General features: G+C 53.9%; 1 protein-coding gene across 5 annotated transcripts in view; it reads right to left on the reverse strand.

The window, feature by feature from the left end:
- Positions 1–214: 214 nt before the first annotated feature.
- BICDL1 (BICD family like cargo adaptor 1) overlaps positions 215–17,006 on the reverse strand; it is a 101,669-nt gene continuing 84,877 nt past the window's right edge. For 2 of the 5 annotated variants that reach the window (XM_059139498.1, XM_059139499.1), the window contains 5 exons: positions 16,597–16,815; positions 15,411–15,554; positions 9,358–9,488; positions 4,522–4,642; positions 215–1,711 (listed from right to left, as the gene is read on the reverse strand). In XM_059139498.1, coding sequence (XP_058995481.1) covers positions 1,550–1,711; positions 4,522–4,642; positions 9,358–9,488; positions 15,411–15,554; positions 16,597–16,815 — 777 coding nt within the window. In that variant the 3' untranslated portion in view covers positions 215–1,549. Of the gene's footprint in view, positions 1,712–3,529; positions 3,639–4,521; positions 4,643–9,357; positions 9,489–15,410; positions 15,555–16,596; positions 16,816–17,006 lie in introns of all 5 variants that reach the window. The other 3 variants (XM_059139500.1, XM_059139501.1, XR_009345851.1) reach the window with 2 other exon arrangements.

The raw sequence follows: 17,006 nt of genomic DNA on the forward strand, positions 1-17,006 counted from the left end.
GTGCTGTCTTGGACAGGATGCCTGCGCCCTCCTGGGGAGGTGCCCCCCTTCCTGGCTGAGTCCCCTCACCAAGTATGAGGAGAGGAGGGGACCTCCCGGAGGTGTGAGGGACTCCTTCCTGCTGTCCCTACAGAACCGGCAGCCGGTGGCTCTGAGCTGCAAGCTGCTTTCTGACCAGAGCCCTCCGGGTCCCCCAATGATTGAGGCAGGAAGCTCTGTAGAAATTCATTTTATTCTTTGACTATTTTCAAAAGAAGCAGTGGTGCGCTGTTTTTCTAAAAATATGCCTTTATAGATTTATATAGAATATGTATATTATAAAATCCATACATGTATTTACAGGATTGCTACATACAAAATTACAGCACTGTGGTATGTACATATCTATAGGTACATTCTTGCCGCTCATCCCTGCTGTGCTTTTCCCGTGTGAGGGAGGGAGATGATCCTTGGTAAAGCAGCGTGCGGGCTGGCTCAGCCCCGGGGCCTCGGAGGGAGGGCCTCAGCAGAGCGCGTGGGGTGGCTGCTGAGGAAGGAGCAGAAGCAGCAGGTTGCAGGATTCAGCCTTCCGCAGGCCTGGGGGGCAGTATCTGGTGGCATCAGCTCTGTGGTGCCAGTGCTGCCCTCGAGCTGGAGGTGGCTGACCGCAGACCCCTCGGGGGCCATTCTGTGGCCTGGACTCGCTTGGCCAAGCCAAGAACTTGTATGGGTGAGGGGAGTCGGGGGCTGTGGGAGGAGGAGCAGACCCCCCTCCCAGCTCCGGCCGTGAGGGGCGGCGAAGGACTGGAGGGCTGACACCCGCAGAGGCGGCCCGGAGGCCAGGGAGGGAGAACAGTGGCGGCAGAGAGTGGAAGGGGGGTAGGGCAGGGCCCTTCTTCCTCCTGACCTTGGGATGGCGACAGTCAAGCCCCCGGAGAGCCCAGCGGTGGCTGAATGCAAGAGAACAGCCCCGGCTGGTCAGGCCCCGCGGGCCCGGCCTCCTGCCGCAGAGGTGCTCCAGGCAGAGGTGCATGCACGTGGGTGAGGAGCCGCCTCCCCCTTCCTCTCTGGGCCAGAGGAGGCTCAGCCTTGGACCTGCTGTCCCAGAGGACTAGTAACCCCCGTCCCCACAGCGCAGGCCAGCCGGGGGCCGTGATGGCTTCCAGAGGCACGCAGAGATGGCCATTCCTTCTGTTCCCCGTATTCCAAAATAGGAGGGCGGCAGTGCCTGGGGTGGGACAGGGGAGCCCCGGAGGGGTGGGCGGGGTGGGCCATGATCTGCTGCTGCGTCTGCGTGGCAGAGCCCAAGGGGCCACTCCGGGGGCAGCAGGATCCGGGGGCAGCCTAGGCCAGGCGTGGCCTGGCAATAGGGACAGGGCTCCTGCCTGTCCCTCTGTTGAGGGCAGCCATCAGAGGCCGCATGAGCTCTTCTGGATGACTGGGCCCCAGTGTGGGTGGGCAGTGCGGCCGCTGAGCTGGCCCAGGGGAGCCCTCGTGTGCAAGCATGGTGTGCTGGGGCCTCGCACGCTCAGTCCCCTCAGTGTACCCATCCCTGCTGGCCTGACTCCTCCTAAATTTTCCTGAAGAATGAGAAGAGCCGCTTGCCTTCGGCGGTGCTGGGCTCGTCCCCACGCCCCGCGCCGTGGGCCCTGGGGAGGGCAGCAGCAGGCCGGCTCCGTTCCTTCAGGTGCGTGTCCATCAGCTGCCGGTCAATGACCCTGTGCATGTCGTCCTGCGGAGGGCAGAACGGAGGGAATGAACAGGGGCTCTGAGCCGGGGCGGGGAGCGGGGGCGGCACATGTCAGAGGGACGCGGGATGGGGATGAGATGAGATGGTTGAACGGCTGCAGCCAGCTCAGGCCGACCAAGAAAGCAGCAAGTGTAGACATGATGCCTGGACACACAGGAGCCACCGACACCTCCGCCTCCTCAGGGCTGCGGGCTTCCTGCTCGCTTCAGCTCCGAGGCTGACCCCGCCGCTGGTCTGTCCCTGCGACCCAGAGAAGGGCAGGCCAAAGCTGATACTTCTCTGTCTCCACCCAGGCCTTGCCTGTGACTGGCCGCCTCTGCCCGGCCGCCTGCGTCCCTCAGGGCTGGGGGTGCCTTTCCCTTGGCATCCCTCCCTGGGCCCTAGGGCGACCTCTGCTCGCCAGCTCTCCAGTCCAAAGGCTCAGCTCCAGGGACCTCTCTCTTGCCCCCTCACCCGCTACAAGTTCTACCTGCATCGTGGATGCCCAGGCACCACGGGCTCCCTCAGCCCTGCCCTTGCCCACAGCCAAGCACACTCGCTGCAGCCTTTCGCGTGTGGCTCGGGCCACGGGCATCCCTGTCTTCAGGGCCTGGCTTGCTCCTGCGTATTAGCGCATATCCCTGGCTTCCTCCCTGGGTTAGCACCTTTACCCAATTTGCTAAAGTTGCCTAAGAGATGCCCCCTCACCCCACATGCCTTGCAAGCACAGCAGATGTATCCCACAGAGGGGCCTCTGGACAGAGCAGCACCGCTCTCTCTCCTTTCTAGTGCTTCGATCCTGACTCTGCGCAAGATTCTGCTCGGCAAGGGCATCCTGCTACTAGCAAAGCATGTAAGCTACTGCTTTGGACGTTGGAACAGCCCTGTCTGGTTAACCCGAGCGGGAACAGAGCCAGCATCTGCCTGATGCCTTCAACCCAAAGCCCAGTGGGCTCTGGGATGCCCTGGTCAAGACACCGAACCCCGCGGAGCACGTCCTGCTTGAGCGCTGAACAGCAAGGGCCGCGCTCAGGCCGTGCTCAGGCCGCCACTCGACGAGGGCAGAAGTGGGGCTGGCGCCCCCCCCCCCCCCCCCCGCTCCATCGCCACCTGTGCTCACACCTGCGCTTCTGTCACTCTAGGTGTTCGTTTGAAACAAAGGGACTTTTCTTACCCCATACCGTCCCAGCAAGCAGCGAGTGTGGACCTCCTGCTTCACCCTCCCTCATTCACGTCCTGCTCTTTGCTCACACTCAGCTGCTCTCCAGTACCTCTCCTCTCCGCAGAAGTAGGGGACATACTCCTCCCAAGTCCCAGTGCCAAACCCTGGGCATGGCGCCCCGTGCTTAGGACCTGCTCAATAAAATCCGTTCCCTGCAGCACTATGGGAATGTAACAGGCTCCTTCAGAAAGAAACCCTTTCAAAGTGCTGGTGGTTTTACCGGCCCACTGCAAACCACATCTTTTACACCTTAACGTTCATCAGGGTAAGCCCATGAAACAGATCACTGTAGAACTTCATACACAGGCGTGAACCACTTAGCATTCCACACCTGCCAGTACTTCTGCGGGCAAAAGAGCCCAGTGGTGAGGCGGGAGCACTGAGAAACCAGGGCCGAGGCGGTCAGAAACGGGCCGGCCTGCCCACCTGCCTGGGCCGCGGCGGTGGCGGGAGGCACGCTGCGGGGGATGGCACGGCACACACTGCACAGAGATGACGCCGGACGCCGGCACACACAACACGGCGGGCCACGGGAAGGCGGGGGCGAGACGGCGATGGCAGCGGGGGACACGGTGGGTGGAATGGGGGCTTGATCTCACCTCAAAGGCAGGAGGGGTGTACAACTAAAGCTGTTGATACGGGAACTGAGAAAGGCCACTAGATCAGAAACCAAAGGAGCCAGATAGTAAAAAGCCCTGAGGAAGCAAACTGTAGCCAGGAGAGAAGAGAGAAGAATGGGCAGTAAGCCAGTGACCGGCCAGCTGCTGGTGGGCCAGAGCCCAGGAGCCAGGAACCATCTCCCAGGGGAGGGGGGTCAAGTGCTCCTGTGGCCAGGCCGGCCAGGCCCCTGGAGGAATGGTGACTGTTAAACTGCCCGCCAGCGGGGGGTGGGGTGGGGTGGGGGGGGCGCATTTCTTCTGTCTGCTTCAGATCTTGGGACGGGGTGGGGTGGGGTGGGGGTGGGAGGGGTGGGGGGTGGAGACACGAATGGTTACACCCATATCCTGAAATTGTCCCCATCTGAATCTCATTAACAAAAAGCAAGTACAGCCTGGCCCAGTGGGGAGCCAAGCTGGGGCTGGGACCGAGGAGGCTGAGGCACTCAAAACGGTGGTCCTAGAGGAGAGGACACACTGACTCATTTTCCCCCAGGGTAGTGCCCTTTGGAAAAAGGAAGCTGGCCTTTGAGAAAGGGAAGGGCAGCAGTGGCCCACATACTTCCAGCTGTGACTTTTCGTCCCACCATGTAGGGCTTCTGGGGCCCTCTGTGATAACAACTGTTTCTTTCCAGCTAATTTAAACAGAGTGGAGACGGCCAGCCGAGGGAAGCCCCTGCTCCAAACCTGGCGGTCACTGCAGCCCTAAAATCTGGCACTGCCTGGGGCTCACCGCTCCGGACAGCATCCTCAGGCCTGCTTCCCTGGGGACTGGGGGAGCACAGGCTCTGAGTCTTACCAGGTGAAGGCGGGTTACTACTCACCCACGTGCGCAGAACCCTCTAGTAACAAACTCTCCTAATACTCGGCCTGGATTCAGCCACTCCTCCCAGAGCCTCGTCTTCCCTCACCGTGGGTCTCAGGAATCTCCTTACCTGCCAAGCCTCAAGCTGCTGCGAGAGGTTCAGTTTCTGCTGAATGGCATCCAGCAACTGGCTGTTCAGAGACATCATGTCCATCTTGCACTTGGCGAGTTCCAGCTCCACAGCATTTTTCCTAAAAACAGACAAGCCGGGTGAGCATGGGCTCCTTGTACCAGAGGCATCTGATTCTTTACCTGGGGCGCCTGGAGTCCAAGGATAGAGGAAACAAGCTGTGACCAAACACAAAACAAATAGGAACTGTGACAGTAACTAGGATGTTTCTTGCAAAGGACTGGGAAGTTCCCAGCATGGGTTCACATCCACTTCAACTGTGGTAACAGCGTGCAGGTGAAGGGACTATGGGTCCTCCCCGTCTCGCAGAGGAGGGGGCCCAGGAAGGAGGATAGAGGAGGACTGGAACCCAGAGGACATCAAAGGCCTCGCAGGGCACTAAGGAGAGGCCATCGTTCCCCCATAGGACCCATCCCCAAGGGAGGTCAAGACCTCGTTCTCCCAGCCCCTCCTTTTCAGGAACAACCTCCCCCCACACAAGGGATGTGTCCTAAAGGCACACAGGTGTGCAAAAGTAGCCACACAGTGGTGATGATCACAGCCTAGCTGATCACAGTCACCAACAATCAGGGCACTGGTGGTAAATTATGTGATGGAACACAGTCATCAGTAACAACCATGACATTGAATATTCATTACTCAGGGGGAAATAGGATGTAATGCTGAATGGAGAAAAGCACCCCAAGCCACCGTCCGGTATGGTGCTGGCTTGTAAAAGAAAAACCGCCTGTGTGTACTTAAAGGTCATACACAACGTCGGCGTGGCTATCTCTGGCTGATCATGATGGGCTCCCATATACTCCTGCATTTTGTTTTCACATCTTAATGTTTCACATATTACTGTTTGCCTTTTCCAACATTCCTACAACAATGCAAAAGAAAGATTTTTTTTTTTTCCCGGGGTGGGAAATGGGAACAGAAAGTGCGAGAGGCTGAGCAGCTTCTGCAGAGGCACTGGTTGCCCGGCTGCCAAACTGGGCATTCCTTAGCCCCTGTCATCAACTGCCTTTTGCATTCGAAACGGCAAAGCAGAACCGCCCCATGCACCGGACCAGCGATCAGGGTGCACGTCCCAAGGACGGCTGGAGGACCCGTCTGGGGAGGCTGACGGCTGCAGCAAGCTGAGCACGGCTGAGAGGCGGGGCAGTGGGGGAAAGGCACTCGGGGCCACCGCCGGGACCCGCACTTCCCCTCCGGCCTCAAGTCCGATCCATGAGTCACCTCCCCTGACACCTCAGGGCCGCACAACGTCGTCCCACCCACCTTTCCCACAGAAGCGTCTGGAGAACTCGCACCACCCTGGTCCGCCCGCCGCACTGCGGTTGAAGGGACAGGAGCAGGGGCCGTCCAATGAGCGCCGGCGTCTCAGACGCCTCAGGCTGCCGTGTCACACCCGCTGCCATTGGCTGCTGGCGGGCGGGCGGAAACTCACGTGGCACCGTTGCCATGGACGCCGGGCCCGCCACCCCCGCAGTCGGGAGGAGCCGCACCAACCCCTGGCTCCGGAGACCGCAGCAGCCTCCTGAGCTTCTGGGCGTCTCCGGCAGGTGGCGCCACGAGAAGCCCGGAGACCCCGGAATGTGCTGACCAAGGCCTCCGGGCGGAGGTCCGGGAGCAGCTGTGCGGCCAGGCTGGCAGGGGGTCCCCTTCCTTCCCCAGAACCGCCGCATCCCAGCCTTGGACTGCACCCCAGAGAGCGTTTGCTCAGTGGAGAGTCTCGGTGCTTTTCATTCCCGAGAGCCCCAGGCCAGGAGAGCTAAGCCGCAGAGCCTGCTGATTGATACATTAATCAGAATTTTAAGTATTATCTCAAAGGGCTAGAAGAAGTCCTTATTTAAATGAAACAGCTAGTAACCGACCTTTTTGTTTTTGTGAGGCAGACTGCTAGCCCCAGATTTTTGCTTTTAGTGACGACTTTTACCTGTAGGTGACGAAGCCGTTACTTAACTTTTCTGTGACTCATTACTGTGCAGAATAAAGAACACCTTCAGGTTTCTGTAGCCCAGGGAGAGAGGAAAGTTATTTTTCCCGGGGGTTCCCACTCCTCACTACGCACTAGAATCATGCGGTGGGGTTGGGGGCACTTCTAAGAAGTAGCTCCAAACCAGGAGATTCAAGCTGAACTGCTCCAGAGAGGGCCCTGGCTCCCAGGGAGTCCCCAGATGATTCCAAAGTGCAGTGCGGATGGACAGAGATGATGTTTAGGAAAGCATCTTGTAAAACCCTTAAGGTCCTACACAAAGTGTGCTTCCCCCAAATTTAAATGATTCTTTAGGTCTGCTGTCTCAATTCTTTACACCAAGAGTTTAATTTCTAAGGGACAGAAAAAGAGCAAACCTGCTGGAGTGATCTAACCGCCTCCCTCAGCCCCAGCCTTATTACACAGGGTCCACGAAGGCCAAGGCCTCACTGCACAATGCTGAGTACCCCGGGAGGACAGTCTGCTCATCAGCTCAGTCGGACACCGGGAGGTTCACTGGGCCACCTTTGGCAGAAGGCAAAGGCATGCATTTCAAGGTTTCACGGGGACTTGCTGGCCTCCCCGGTCCTCCACGTCAGAGCTAGGTTCCACTTATTTTAAGGGAGAGGACTAGACAACTTCTGTTTCTTCCTTCCTGCACCCTGGTACGTTGTCTGGTTGTGCCTCCCGCCTCCTGTGCTGATGGCAGAATACGGTCAGAGCCGGATGGTCAGCTCCCGTTTGCTTGTCTGGCGGAGAGAAGGTGACCAGCCATTCTCTACTTTTAACTCCATTCTGCTTTTTATTCCCGAAAGGCTTCTACAATTAGCACCTTAATTTTACCATTTTATTCCCTAACTGTATGACACAGTTTCACCCTTTGTTATTCATGAAAGTACACTCCCACTCCAAAATATTCCAGGGCTATTCAAGTATTCGCTAATGAATCAAATATTCTCCAGGAGTCCAGTGGCAGAGAGGCCTGGGTTTGTGAGCCTGAGTGTACTTCCTAAAAGAATTGGAAATTGTCAGACAAGGTCACTGGAGGTCCTGGCCAGAGAGGCAAGGGGACGGAAAGGTAGAACTAAGTAATGGAGATGATGAAATGATTAGAGAGCTAGCGGAAGGGAGTGGACAAGTGTGTGTGAAGGTGAGAAGGGGAAAGGTGTGGGGAATTTCAAAGTCAGAAATTAAAATTTGTCGTGTTACTTTTTAAAATGGTATATAGGGGATGCCTGCGTGGCTCAGTTAGTTAAGCGGCTGCCTTCGGCTCAGATCATGATCCCGGTGTCCTGGGATCGAGTCCCACATCGGGCTCCTTGCTCGGCAGGGAGCCTGCTTCTCCCTCTGCCTCTGCCTGCCACTCTGTCTGCCTATGCTCGTTCTCTCTCCCTCTCTCTCTCTTGCTCTTTTAAAATCTTAAAAATAAATAAATAAATAAATAAATAAATAAATAAAGGGGTATATAGTATCTACTTACTAATTTACTTCAAATGGGCTCCTTTTAGTTTGCTGACAAGCAGCCTGTGTGGTAAAAGGAAAGGATGTGGGGACAAGGGTCAGGAGACCTGAGGGGGAGGCCAGTGATCACTGCTGGCCGTGCAGCTGGGGAAAGCATCTCAGTTTCCTCCTCTGTAAAAACTGGGATTAAAAATTTTAATTCTCGCTGTGACTGAGAGGATTCAAGGGTGAAATGTTTTGTAAGCAGTGAAGTGACACAGATGTTTTGAACGTTTGAACGTGTTGCAAAGTGCCCCGCGAGCAGACATTTTCAGTACCTTTTATCTCCTCACAGTGAAGAGGGCAGATTAAATCATGATAAAAAATCATTTGAAGGGGGATGGGGAATATGTAAAATTTTTTTGCCTATGCACCGTCAAATTTTTTTAATGTAAGAGAATGCATTTCTTCTCTGCTAAAGAAAACCCAAAACACTATTAAAATATGACCCAGTTTACCGGGGATACTGGTGAGAGAAAACTGCTGAATGACACTCTGAGGACCCCTCGGACCCAGAATGCGGACAAATCATTGGTGTCTTCAATAAAGAGATGCCGTGTGAAAAAAGGCTGGGGGGAACTTAGGTGCATATCAGCTAGACGGGGTTGTGGGCTTTGGAGGCTGATTCTAATCAATTATAAAAGGACATTTATGGGGCAACTGGTTACTAGATGATATTAAGAAATTACTGTAAGTTTTTTCAAGTGTGACGACCTTATTGTGGTTGTGTGTTTTCCATAAAGAGTATCTGGTAGAATCTGTACTGAAGTGTTTACGGATGAGATAAGGGATCTTGTGATTTGCTTCCACACAGCTCCACAGGAACGCGGCCGGTGGGGTGTAGATGAAGCAGTGGCCATGTGCCGATTAGGGTTGAAACCAAAAGACAGGTAGGGAGGGTCCACCTTACTTTTTTCTACTTTTGTGTATGCTTGAAAATGCCCAAAATAAAAAGTAACAAAAATTCCCCTAAAAAAAAGAAACCCCTAAAAATAAAGAAGTTGAGGTAGATCTATATAATGAAATTGGAAAGCTAAGATATACAGACATGCAGAGCATTGTCCCAACAATACTTTAAAAAAACCCAAACAAGCACATACAGCTGGATACACCCAGAAAAAAGAGCTGCACGGACCACACATCTGACCTCCAATAGTAGTGTCTGTCTGGGGAGAAGAGCCAGACTGGGGGTGAGGGTGGCTAGCAGGGAAACGCTTTCACTTTTGTCGTCTTCTGTAGCATTTCACTTTTAAAACTGAGCTCATACTCATGTTGCTTGTGATTAAAGTAAAATTTGACAAACCATGCCCACTCACTTTGCAATGGCCTCGTCGCGGTCCTGGATGGCCTTCTGAAGCTGCTCCTTTGGCTCCTTGTCCTCAGATGTCACTCTGAGTCGGTCTCTCTCCTCCTTCAGTGCAGTCATCTCCACACTCAGCAGCGTCACCTGATGGGAGACCACAGGGATGAATGTGGGGCTACCACTGCTGCTGGCCTGAGGGGTTGCCCTGAAAGAGGCAGAAAGGAACAAGCAGCCCCAGGTGGGTGCTTGTAGCTTCCCGAGGCTCCTGGCTCTGAGAGATGCCCAGCTCTTCCGGAGAAGGGATGCCACAAGCTAGGCTGGAGCCCACTGGCAGGGGTGTGGGGGTGGGGGATGAAGTTCAGCCCCGGACAGCAGCCACAGGGGTCAGATCCCCTTTGGACGTAACATTCCACACCACCACCTCCATTTCAAGGCACTGGCAGGTACTAATGAAGACCACATGCGCATCAAGGCCCTGAAACGCAAGGTTATGGGTAGGGACTCAAGTTTTGTTCCCAGCCATCTTCCACTCAACAAGGAACCCTGCTATGCACAGGGCCCTAGCAAAGCCTGGCTCCCATTTCTGTAAGGTACTTGATGCAGCCTGGTCACTCAGCTTCCCTGCTCAAAGCCACATGGAATTTAGACACCCATGTGATACCATTTTTCACTCAAGCCTGTTACCTTTTCTGTGGTCCATGCCTCAGTGAATGGTCCCACAGCCTATTCACTGGGGGTCATCCTTTGGTGGTAGGGAACCCTTCCTTGTGGCTCCCTCAGTGACCACAGCTTACCCCACCCAGTGTACAGGAACCCTCTGGACACCTAAGGTTCTGCAGTGGTAGGAAGCGTGTCTCATTCATCTGTGCATTTCAGAGCCTGACTATATGATGCTCAATCTGAAAATGCTTGTGCAGTAGACAACTATCTTCTTCTTGGCTAGTCATCATCCCAAATGCATTCCTCATTGAGGGACACTCCTGATTACATGAGTCTTGGTGAGAAACAGGGGATGCCCTCCCAGTAAGGTAGCCAAAAGGGAGAGACATATCCTTTCCTAGGCACACAGACATGGAAAGGTGACCTAGATGTGTGAGTCACATTTCCCTGCCTGGGACTGCCATTCTCGAGGGTTCAGCAAAGCCACAGGTCAGGGGGAAATTATTACACTGATAGCAGACTGCTTCTGTGGCCCTACTTCCTATGGCTCATTTCTGTTTTGGAGCTTGGTTCTCCAGCCTTCCTGCTGATTCTGTTAGCTATCAGATTTAATTCCAATACAGTCTCTCTCTTCTTAAGCAGAGAGTTTTTGTTGTTTGCAATCAGAAACCCTGCTTGGTAGAACTTTCAGTAAAAATTTTTGAATGAATGGAAGGGTGGGAGCCCCTTCTCAGTCGGTAGGCTCAGACTGGAGTCAGGATGCCTGGTCCTGCCCTCTTTTTAAATATTACACATACTTGGACACTTTCCCAAGGGAGGATCTATCCGTACGGGTCCAGTCCTCCCACTAGGGGACAGATGCCACCTTTTGGTGTACTCCCCTCTTCAAGTCCCAGGCCTCAACATCTTCAGACAGACTGAAATTGAGCAAAGACCCCAGAGCAAGGCTGAAGATCCAGCTTCCCTGAAGATGCTTCGGACCCCAAGACTGAGGCTGCACAGTGGCCCTCTCCTGGGGTAGAGGTGCTTTGGAAGAAATCAGAGGATGCCCGATAATGAAGGGGCATACAGGGCAATTGTTGTTACTGGGGACAATGGATGTTGTACTCTTAGGGTCCTGGCACATGAGCACCAGGTGATCTGTGCTTTCACGGTAGGGACAGCTGCGGTGAGCAGGGCTGCCGGCCACAAGGAAGAACAGGCTGGGGCGCCTGCAGAGACCACAGGATGTAGCCAATCCCGAGGCACGCAGGCAGCAGGTGAGAAACCCAGCCTCACCCTTCCTACTTGCAGGTTCTGTAGCCTCGTAGGCCTGAAACTCAAGACCCAGAAAGTACCTGGCAGAGAGATAGCCAGACCTTCTCCAACCAAATCAGCCCTAATGTGGCCTCAGGCTGGCTGTGTGCCAGACAAGGGTTTTGCCAGCTGAGTAAGCTATAGATAAAACAGATAAAACCACATGCGAGGCAAGAAATGCCAAAATTTAATAGGCTCCAGAAAAAACTCCACAAGAACTTTTTGCTTTGGTCTGGAAAACTTGGTCAAGGTAGAGACGGACCATCAGCTGTCTTAGAAGTGACAAGGGACTTCCTTCTTTGAGCTGCACATACTTTTCATAAAAAAAGTAAAAAAAGGAATAAAAATAACTAGTTCCCCACATCAGGTTGTTGTGAGGCTCAAATGAGGTAACTGACACCAAGGATGGAGCTCAGCACCCGGCGGGAAGCTCTATGCCCTTCTCTTCCCCACCCCAGTGCAGACCTACTGCTGGGGCTGTTTACACACTGACTCTGGTGGCAGCCACCCCTAACTCCACTTCTCCCACATAAAGTAGGTGTCCTCATGAGTGAACAGGATCAAAGAAAATATCTTGAAGTCATATATCCAGGGTTTTCTTTGCCCATTTGATAATTATTTTTGTGCCTATCCTAGGTAAGGCTTGTGCTAGACGCTTTAAGAGAAGACAAAGAGAAGTCAGACCTCAAGGTTGTCCTCGTGGGGGCTAAGGTTACGTGGGTAGAGGAGATGGAAGCGACGGTGACCAGGACACAGCAGGCCTGAGGGCTCTAGGGAGAAGGGAATCAAGGGTTTGAAGGAAGAAGTGAAACCTGAAGGATGAGTAGGGCTGGTATGCGCAGGTGGCCGGGGAGAGTCTTCCGGACAGAGGCCAAGGGCCAGAGAAAAGGCCCAGATGTGGGCAAGCACAGAGAGTGTGCGCCATGCCCTTTCACAGTCTGTGTTCAATCGACTAAAGCACAGGAGGGGAGATGAAACAACGGGGAAGAGGCTGGATGGCTGCCATGCAGCCAGTCTGTGGGGCCGTGAGAGTTTGAGGCTTCCCGCCATGGGACAAGAGGACGTCGACTAGAACCTGTTTCCAAGCTGTGCTTCAGGAAGATCAATCCAAACCATGTGTGGGGTAGGTGGGCTGGGGAAGTGATGGCCAAAGCATGGAGGTCTGAAACACGGCGATGGCTAGGAAGCCGGAGGAGAGAGAGCACAGAGAGATTTCACACAGGAGGGGCCGCCCAGATTTCATCAGTGACAGCCTTAGTGTGCCCAGTATGTGCTCCGCCGCGTGGTCATGGCCCTGTGGGGAGAACTGGCTAGTGCTCCAGTCAAGCCCTATAAAGGAACCAAACACAGGACGGGGACTATTCCTTCCTTCCTTCAAGATTTCCTTATTTATTAGAGGGAGAGAGCGAGCGAGCGAGAGAGCGTGCAGGTGCACACGCTTGCAGCAGGAGGAACAACGAGTGAAGGAGATGGAGAGGGAAGAGCAGACGCCCTGCTGAGCACGGAGCCCAACGCGGGGCTCCATCCCAGGACCCTGAGATCATGACCTGAGCCGAAATCAAGAATCGGCTGCTTAACCGACTGGGCCCCCCCCAAAGGCCCTGGGCCTGGGACTATTTCTCAGTGCACCTCCCACAGCCTGGTTTCGCGGCCTGGGGATCGGTGGCGGGGCTCCCCAGATAACTGGTTTTCCTATTGCTCTGAACATCCTCTCTGCCTCCCAGCAGCTGCTCCAGACCCCAGTGAGCCCTGCCCAGGAGGGAGCGGGAGCCTGCAAAGCTGTGGGGAATGTGCAGGCTATGTAGGGGTGGGAGGGAGCTCTCCATGGCATAGGGGTGTGGGGTGGTCTTCAGGTTTGGTTACAGATTCTTGTCTCAAACATACCTATCAGTTAAAATTAAACCTGGGCTCTCTTTTACTTAAATTTGGATAGGCTTCTGGGGGGCTGGTCACTTCCCCTTCCAGGTCCTACAGCTTTTACGTCTGGCTCAGTTTCCGGAAGAAAAAAAGAACACCGTTGGCGGGGAAAGCAGTGGGCTTGGAGGCCGGATCATCCCTTGGATGAAGCTTCACCCTAGTCTAGCAGCGGTCTGCTGGCACTTCGGTTTCACATAAGTATGTCTGGGCTCTGGCCCCTCCTCCCCGCTGCTCCCCACCCCAAAGAGGACAGAGCTAGTTGGACTCCTCTCAGCATTCTAGGAGAGGCTGTGGAGCCCAAGGGCATCCATCCTGAGCACCTCAGGGTCTAGAGCAGTGCAGGCACCCAGGGAGGGCAAGGGGCCCACTCAGAGGGCCACCGTGTCCGAGGCATGCTATAGTTCGGTCTGTGTCCTACCCGCTGCCTTGGGAGGTCGGTGTTACCCCCATGGGCTGGTTCTGGATAGATGTACTTTGGCTGAGAGATCTGCTGCCTTGTCTAAGCTTTTGGGAAGAGATGACCCACTCAAGAGGCCCAGTTCCATACCCCATGGGGCTGAGCAGAACTCTCTGCTTGATGGCATAAACCACTTATCAGCTGAAGTATTAAGGAGAATGCCCTGGTGGAGACAGGCTTGGAGAGAGCCGCGTCCAGACCCTCAGCCACCTGTGCCTTGCTCTGGTTTCTCAACAACGCCCCCAGCTCTTTCTAGCTCTGCTAGTCTGAGAAGCAAAGAAACAAACCAGCCAATACCTGAGAGCTGATAAGAAGCTCCCCCACAGGGCGCCTGGGTGGCTCAGTGGGTTAAGCCGCTGCCTTCGGCTCAGGTCATGATCTCAGAGTCCTGGGATCGAGTCCCGCATCGGGCTCTCTGCTCAGCGGAGAGCCTGCTTCCCTCTCTCTCTCTCTGCCTGCCTCTCCATCTACTTGTGATTTCTCTCTGTCAAATAAATAAAATAAAATCTTAAAAAAAAAAAAAAAAAAAGAAGCTCCCCCACAAAAATTTAAGTGGGTTTAAGTAAATGAAACTTTTATTCACCCAAAGAACGGTCAGATCCACCTTGTCCTGTTTTTTGATTCTTACAGTTTGAAGACCCGAGCTGCTGTCTGGACCACCCCTGGCCAAACTACCGCCTGAGCGACTCAGGCTTTAGGCATGACAATGTCCTCGGCTGCCCAGTTCCATTCTTTGGGGCCTGGGCAGAAACAAGCTACAGCTTTCGAGAGCATCACTCTGGCCTCACTGTCTGTCACTCCCAGAGAGAAGGGTAGAGCAAGAGCTGCGCGAGGGTCTCCCAGGATCTTTCAAGAAAATTATAGTAGGATGTCCAGTGGGTATGAGCCCCCAAATCAGTTTATTTCTATAAGGCCCTTTAAATTTAAGAACTACTGACTGAAGCAAAAGCCAGGCTTAACCTCCATCTCTCAGCGACCTGTGGCGGCAGGAAGGGCTGACCAGCTTCGGACGAGGGAGGAAGGGGGCACAGGCTGGGTGGGGGCAGGGGTTAAAACGCTACCTGTTTGGTGTCCCTCACACATGGGACAAAACACTACTCCTGACCCTGTCAAAAGGAAGCGCCTTATTATTTCTAGGACAGAATCTAGAAGCTCCTGTCTGGGTTGGGGGCTGCTCTGAGCGCTTTAGAATATTTCAGACTGGAATACAGATGTCCTTCTCCAGGATTCTCGAGAGAAACGAAATGATGATCAAACAGAAATGGAACAGCAAGAGCAGCAGTAAGTGCTTCTGAAGCTGAAAAACAGGCTGGCAGAGGTGACGGCATTAGAGCGAGAACAGGCCGGCGAAGATCAATTGCTTCTTGGTTTGCAAACTTCCCTGCTTAGAAGCTGCTGGAAAAACATCCGTGAATGTCCTGAGAGCTATGGCACTTCAAACTGTCAGAATCCGCCAGATAATTTGGGCTCTGTGGAAGGTAGCATGTCACTGGAAGAAATGGGAGGGTCAGCTATTTTTATCCCTAACAATTTTACTTTGGGCTAAACCAGAGGGTTGGCTGCTTCTCTTGAAGACGCTCAGCTTACCTCAACTTCAGGTCACTGTCCTCTGAGGACCTGTCAGGGGAGAGCCACTTCTCATATAGACGAGGGAGAGGGAAACTCATGAGGGTCCCAAGAGCCCTTGGGGGACACATGCACATTTCCTGCTCAGGACTGAGGACAGGGGTGCTCACCTGACTGTGGAGTTGCTGCAGCTCCTCTAGGCTTTGCCTCAGTTTACCCCTCTCTCCCTCCATGAGTTCCCTTAGGGCTCTTGAGTCCTCACTGGTCTGCCTTATCTGTTCTTCTAAGGAGTCATCGTCAATTCTCCGGGAGCTCTGACAGTAAAAGAGAAAGCCACCACCCCGAGAGATGGTGCAAGCAGAGGTGGGTGCGGTGAGACGGGTTGGTTTGGAGGAGAGCAGGATAAAGGAGATGAAGTGGGAGGTGGAGGGAAAGAAAGGGAGGGAAGGAGGAGAGACACAGGAGGGAAGAAAGAAAGGGTTAGAGGAGAGAGACTCTCTTGCCCAATTTGGATCTTCAAACATTAGCCAGACATTTATTTTGGTTTCAGTCTTCAGGGGAGGGAAGTCAACACCTCACTCTGACCGCTCCCATGCCCCATGATGACCCAGTCTCCCCAACTAGAGCACATTCCACAATCCACACAGCACGTTCAGGTAAGGACAGCCACCCTCTCACAGGACTTCATCTAATATGGGGAGAAAGATGTCGACTGTTCTGTAGGAGGACAGGCCCCGAAGAGAGACAACTGCCCGAGAGTCGGGGGTGTGAATGGAAAGTAAGTCTGGCAGAAATCTGTCACGAAATTGGAAGAAATGCCAGTCTGCCCAGGGAGCCCACGGGAACATTCTTCTCCTCCACAAGAAGGGCCACATCTGGAATTCTAAAAGGCCCTTGCTGATCTTCTCAACTTTCTGTGCTCACTTGTGTCCTTTTAGCAGAAGCTCCAGATCTTTAAAGTTTGCCTATTTGCAGCTACTCCACCACTAGGACCAAAGAACTACAGAAAAGAAACTTGCAGTTTACACCTAGATCCAAATTTCTATATTCAAAGCTTCCAAGGAAAGTCCTTGACCTCGAGGCCACCATGGCCTGGACTTAACCATATGAAGAAAGGACTCCACTTGTATGCCAGTGTCTTCGGAAAGATGACTTTGAAACCTCCAGTCCCTGACACTCTGTCCCTCTGCCCGGTCACCAGTATAGACTGCTCTCGGACCATAAGGGCTCTGACACCGTTCTTGAAGACTCTGCAAGGCTCCCCCTCTGGGACTAACCTAGTCCCCCTGCCCTTGCCTGCAGCTTCCCACCAGCCAGGTTGTGTGGGCTGAGGAGCTTCTCGGCCTGGCTGCTTACCGTGGGCTCCATGCCGTCCACGATGCTCTGTATCAGCCTCTTGAGCTCGCTCAGGGCTGTGCGCAAGCTGCCGGCCGGCACATCCTTGGCAGATGAAGTCTCTGAAGACTCGTCCATCGAGGAGTCCGTGGAGACGGCCGAGTCAGCACTGTCGTTCCCTCGGAGGTGTGAGCAGAGATAGCGAACTTGGCAGTAGGCCTCCCAGAGCTGCAGTCTCAGCTGCCCCACAAAGAACCATTCTTGATTATGGACACTAGAGAACACTGTCCCTGCTCATCTTTTTCTAGCATAGGAACCCAACATACTGACACCCTAGAGACTAATACTAGGAAAAAAGATTTTCCTTTTATAAATCACCTGTCCTAAGAAACACTCGTCCTTGTTCTGGGCCTAGTACATCTATGCAGACT

The sequence above is a fragment of the Mustela lutreola genome, chromosome 11, assembly GCF_030435805.1.
Source record: "Mustela lutreola isolate mMusLut2 chromosome 11, mMusLut2.pri, whole genome shotgun sequence".
In the NCBI taxonomy this organism is placed as follows: domain Eukaryota; kingdom Metazoa; phylum Chordata; class Mammalia; order Carnivora; family Mustelidae; genus Mustela; species Mustela lutreola.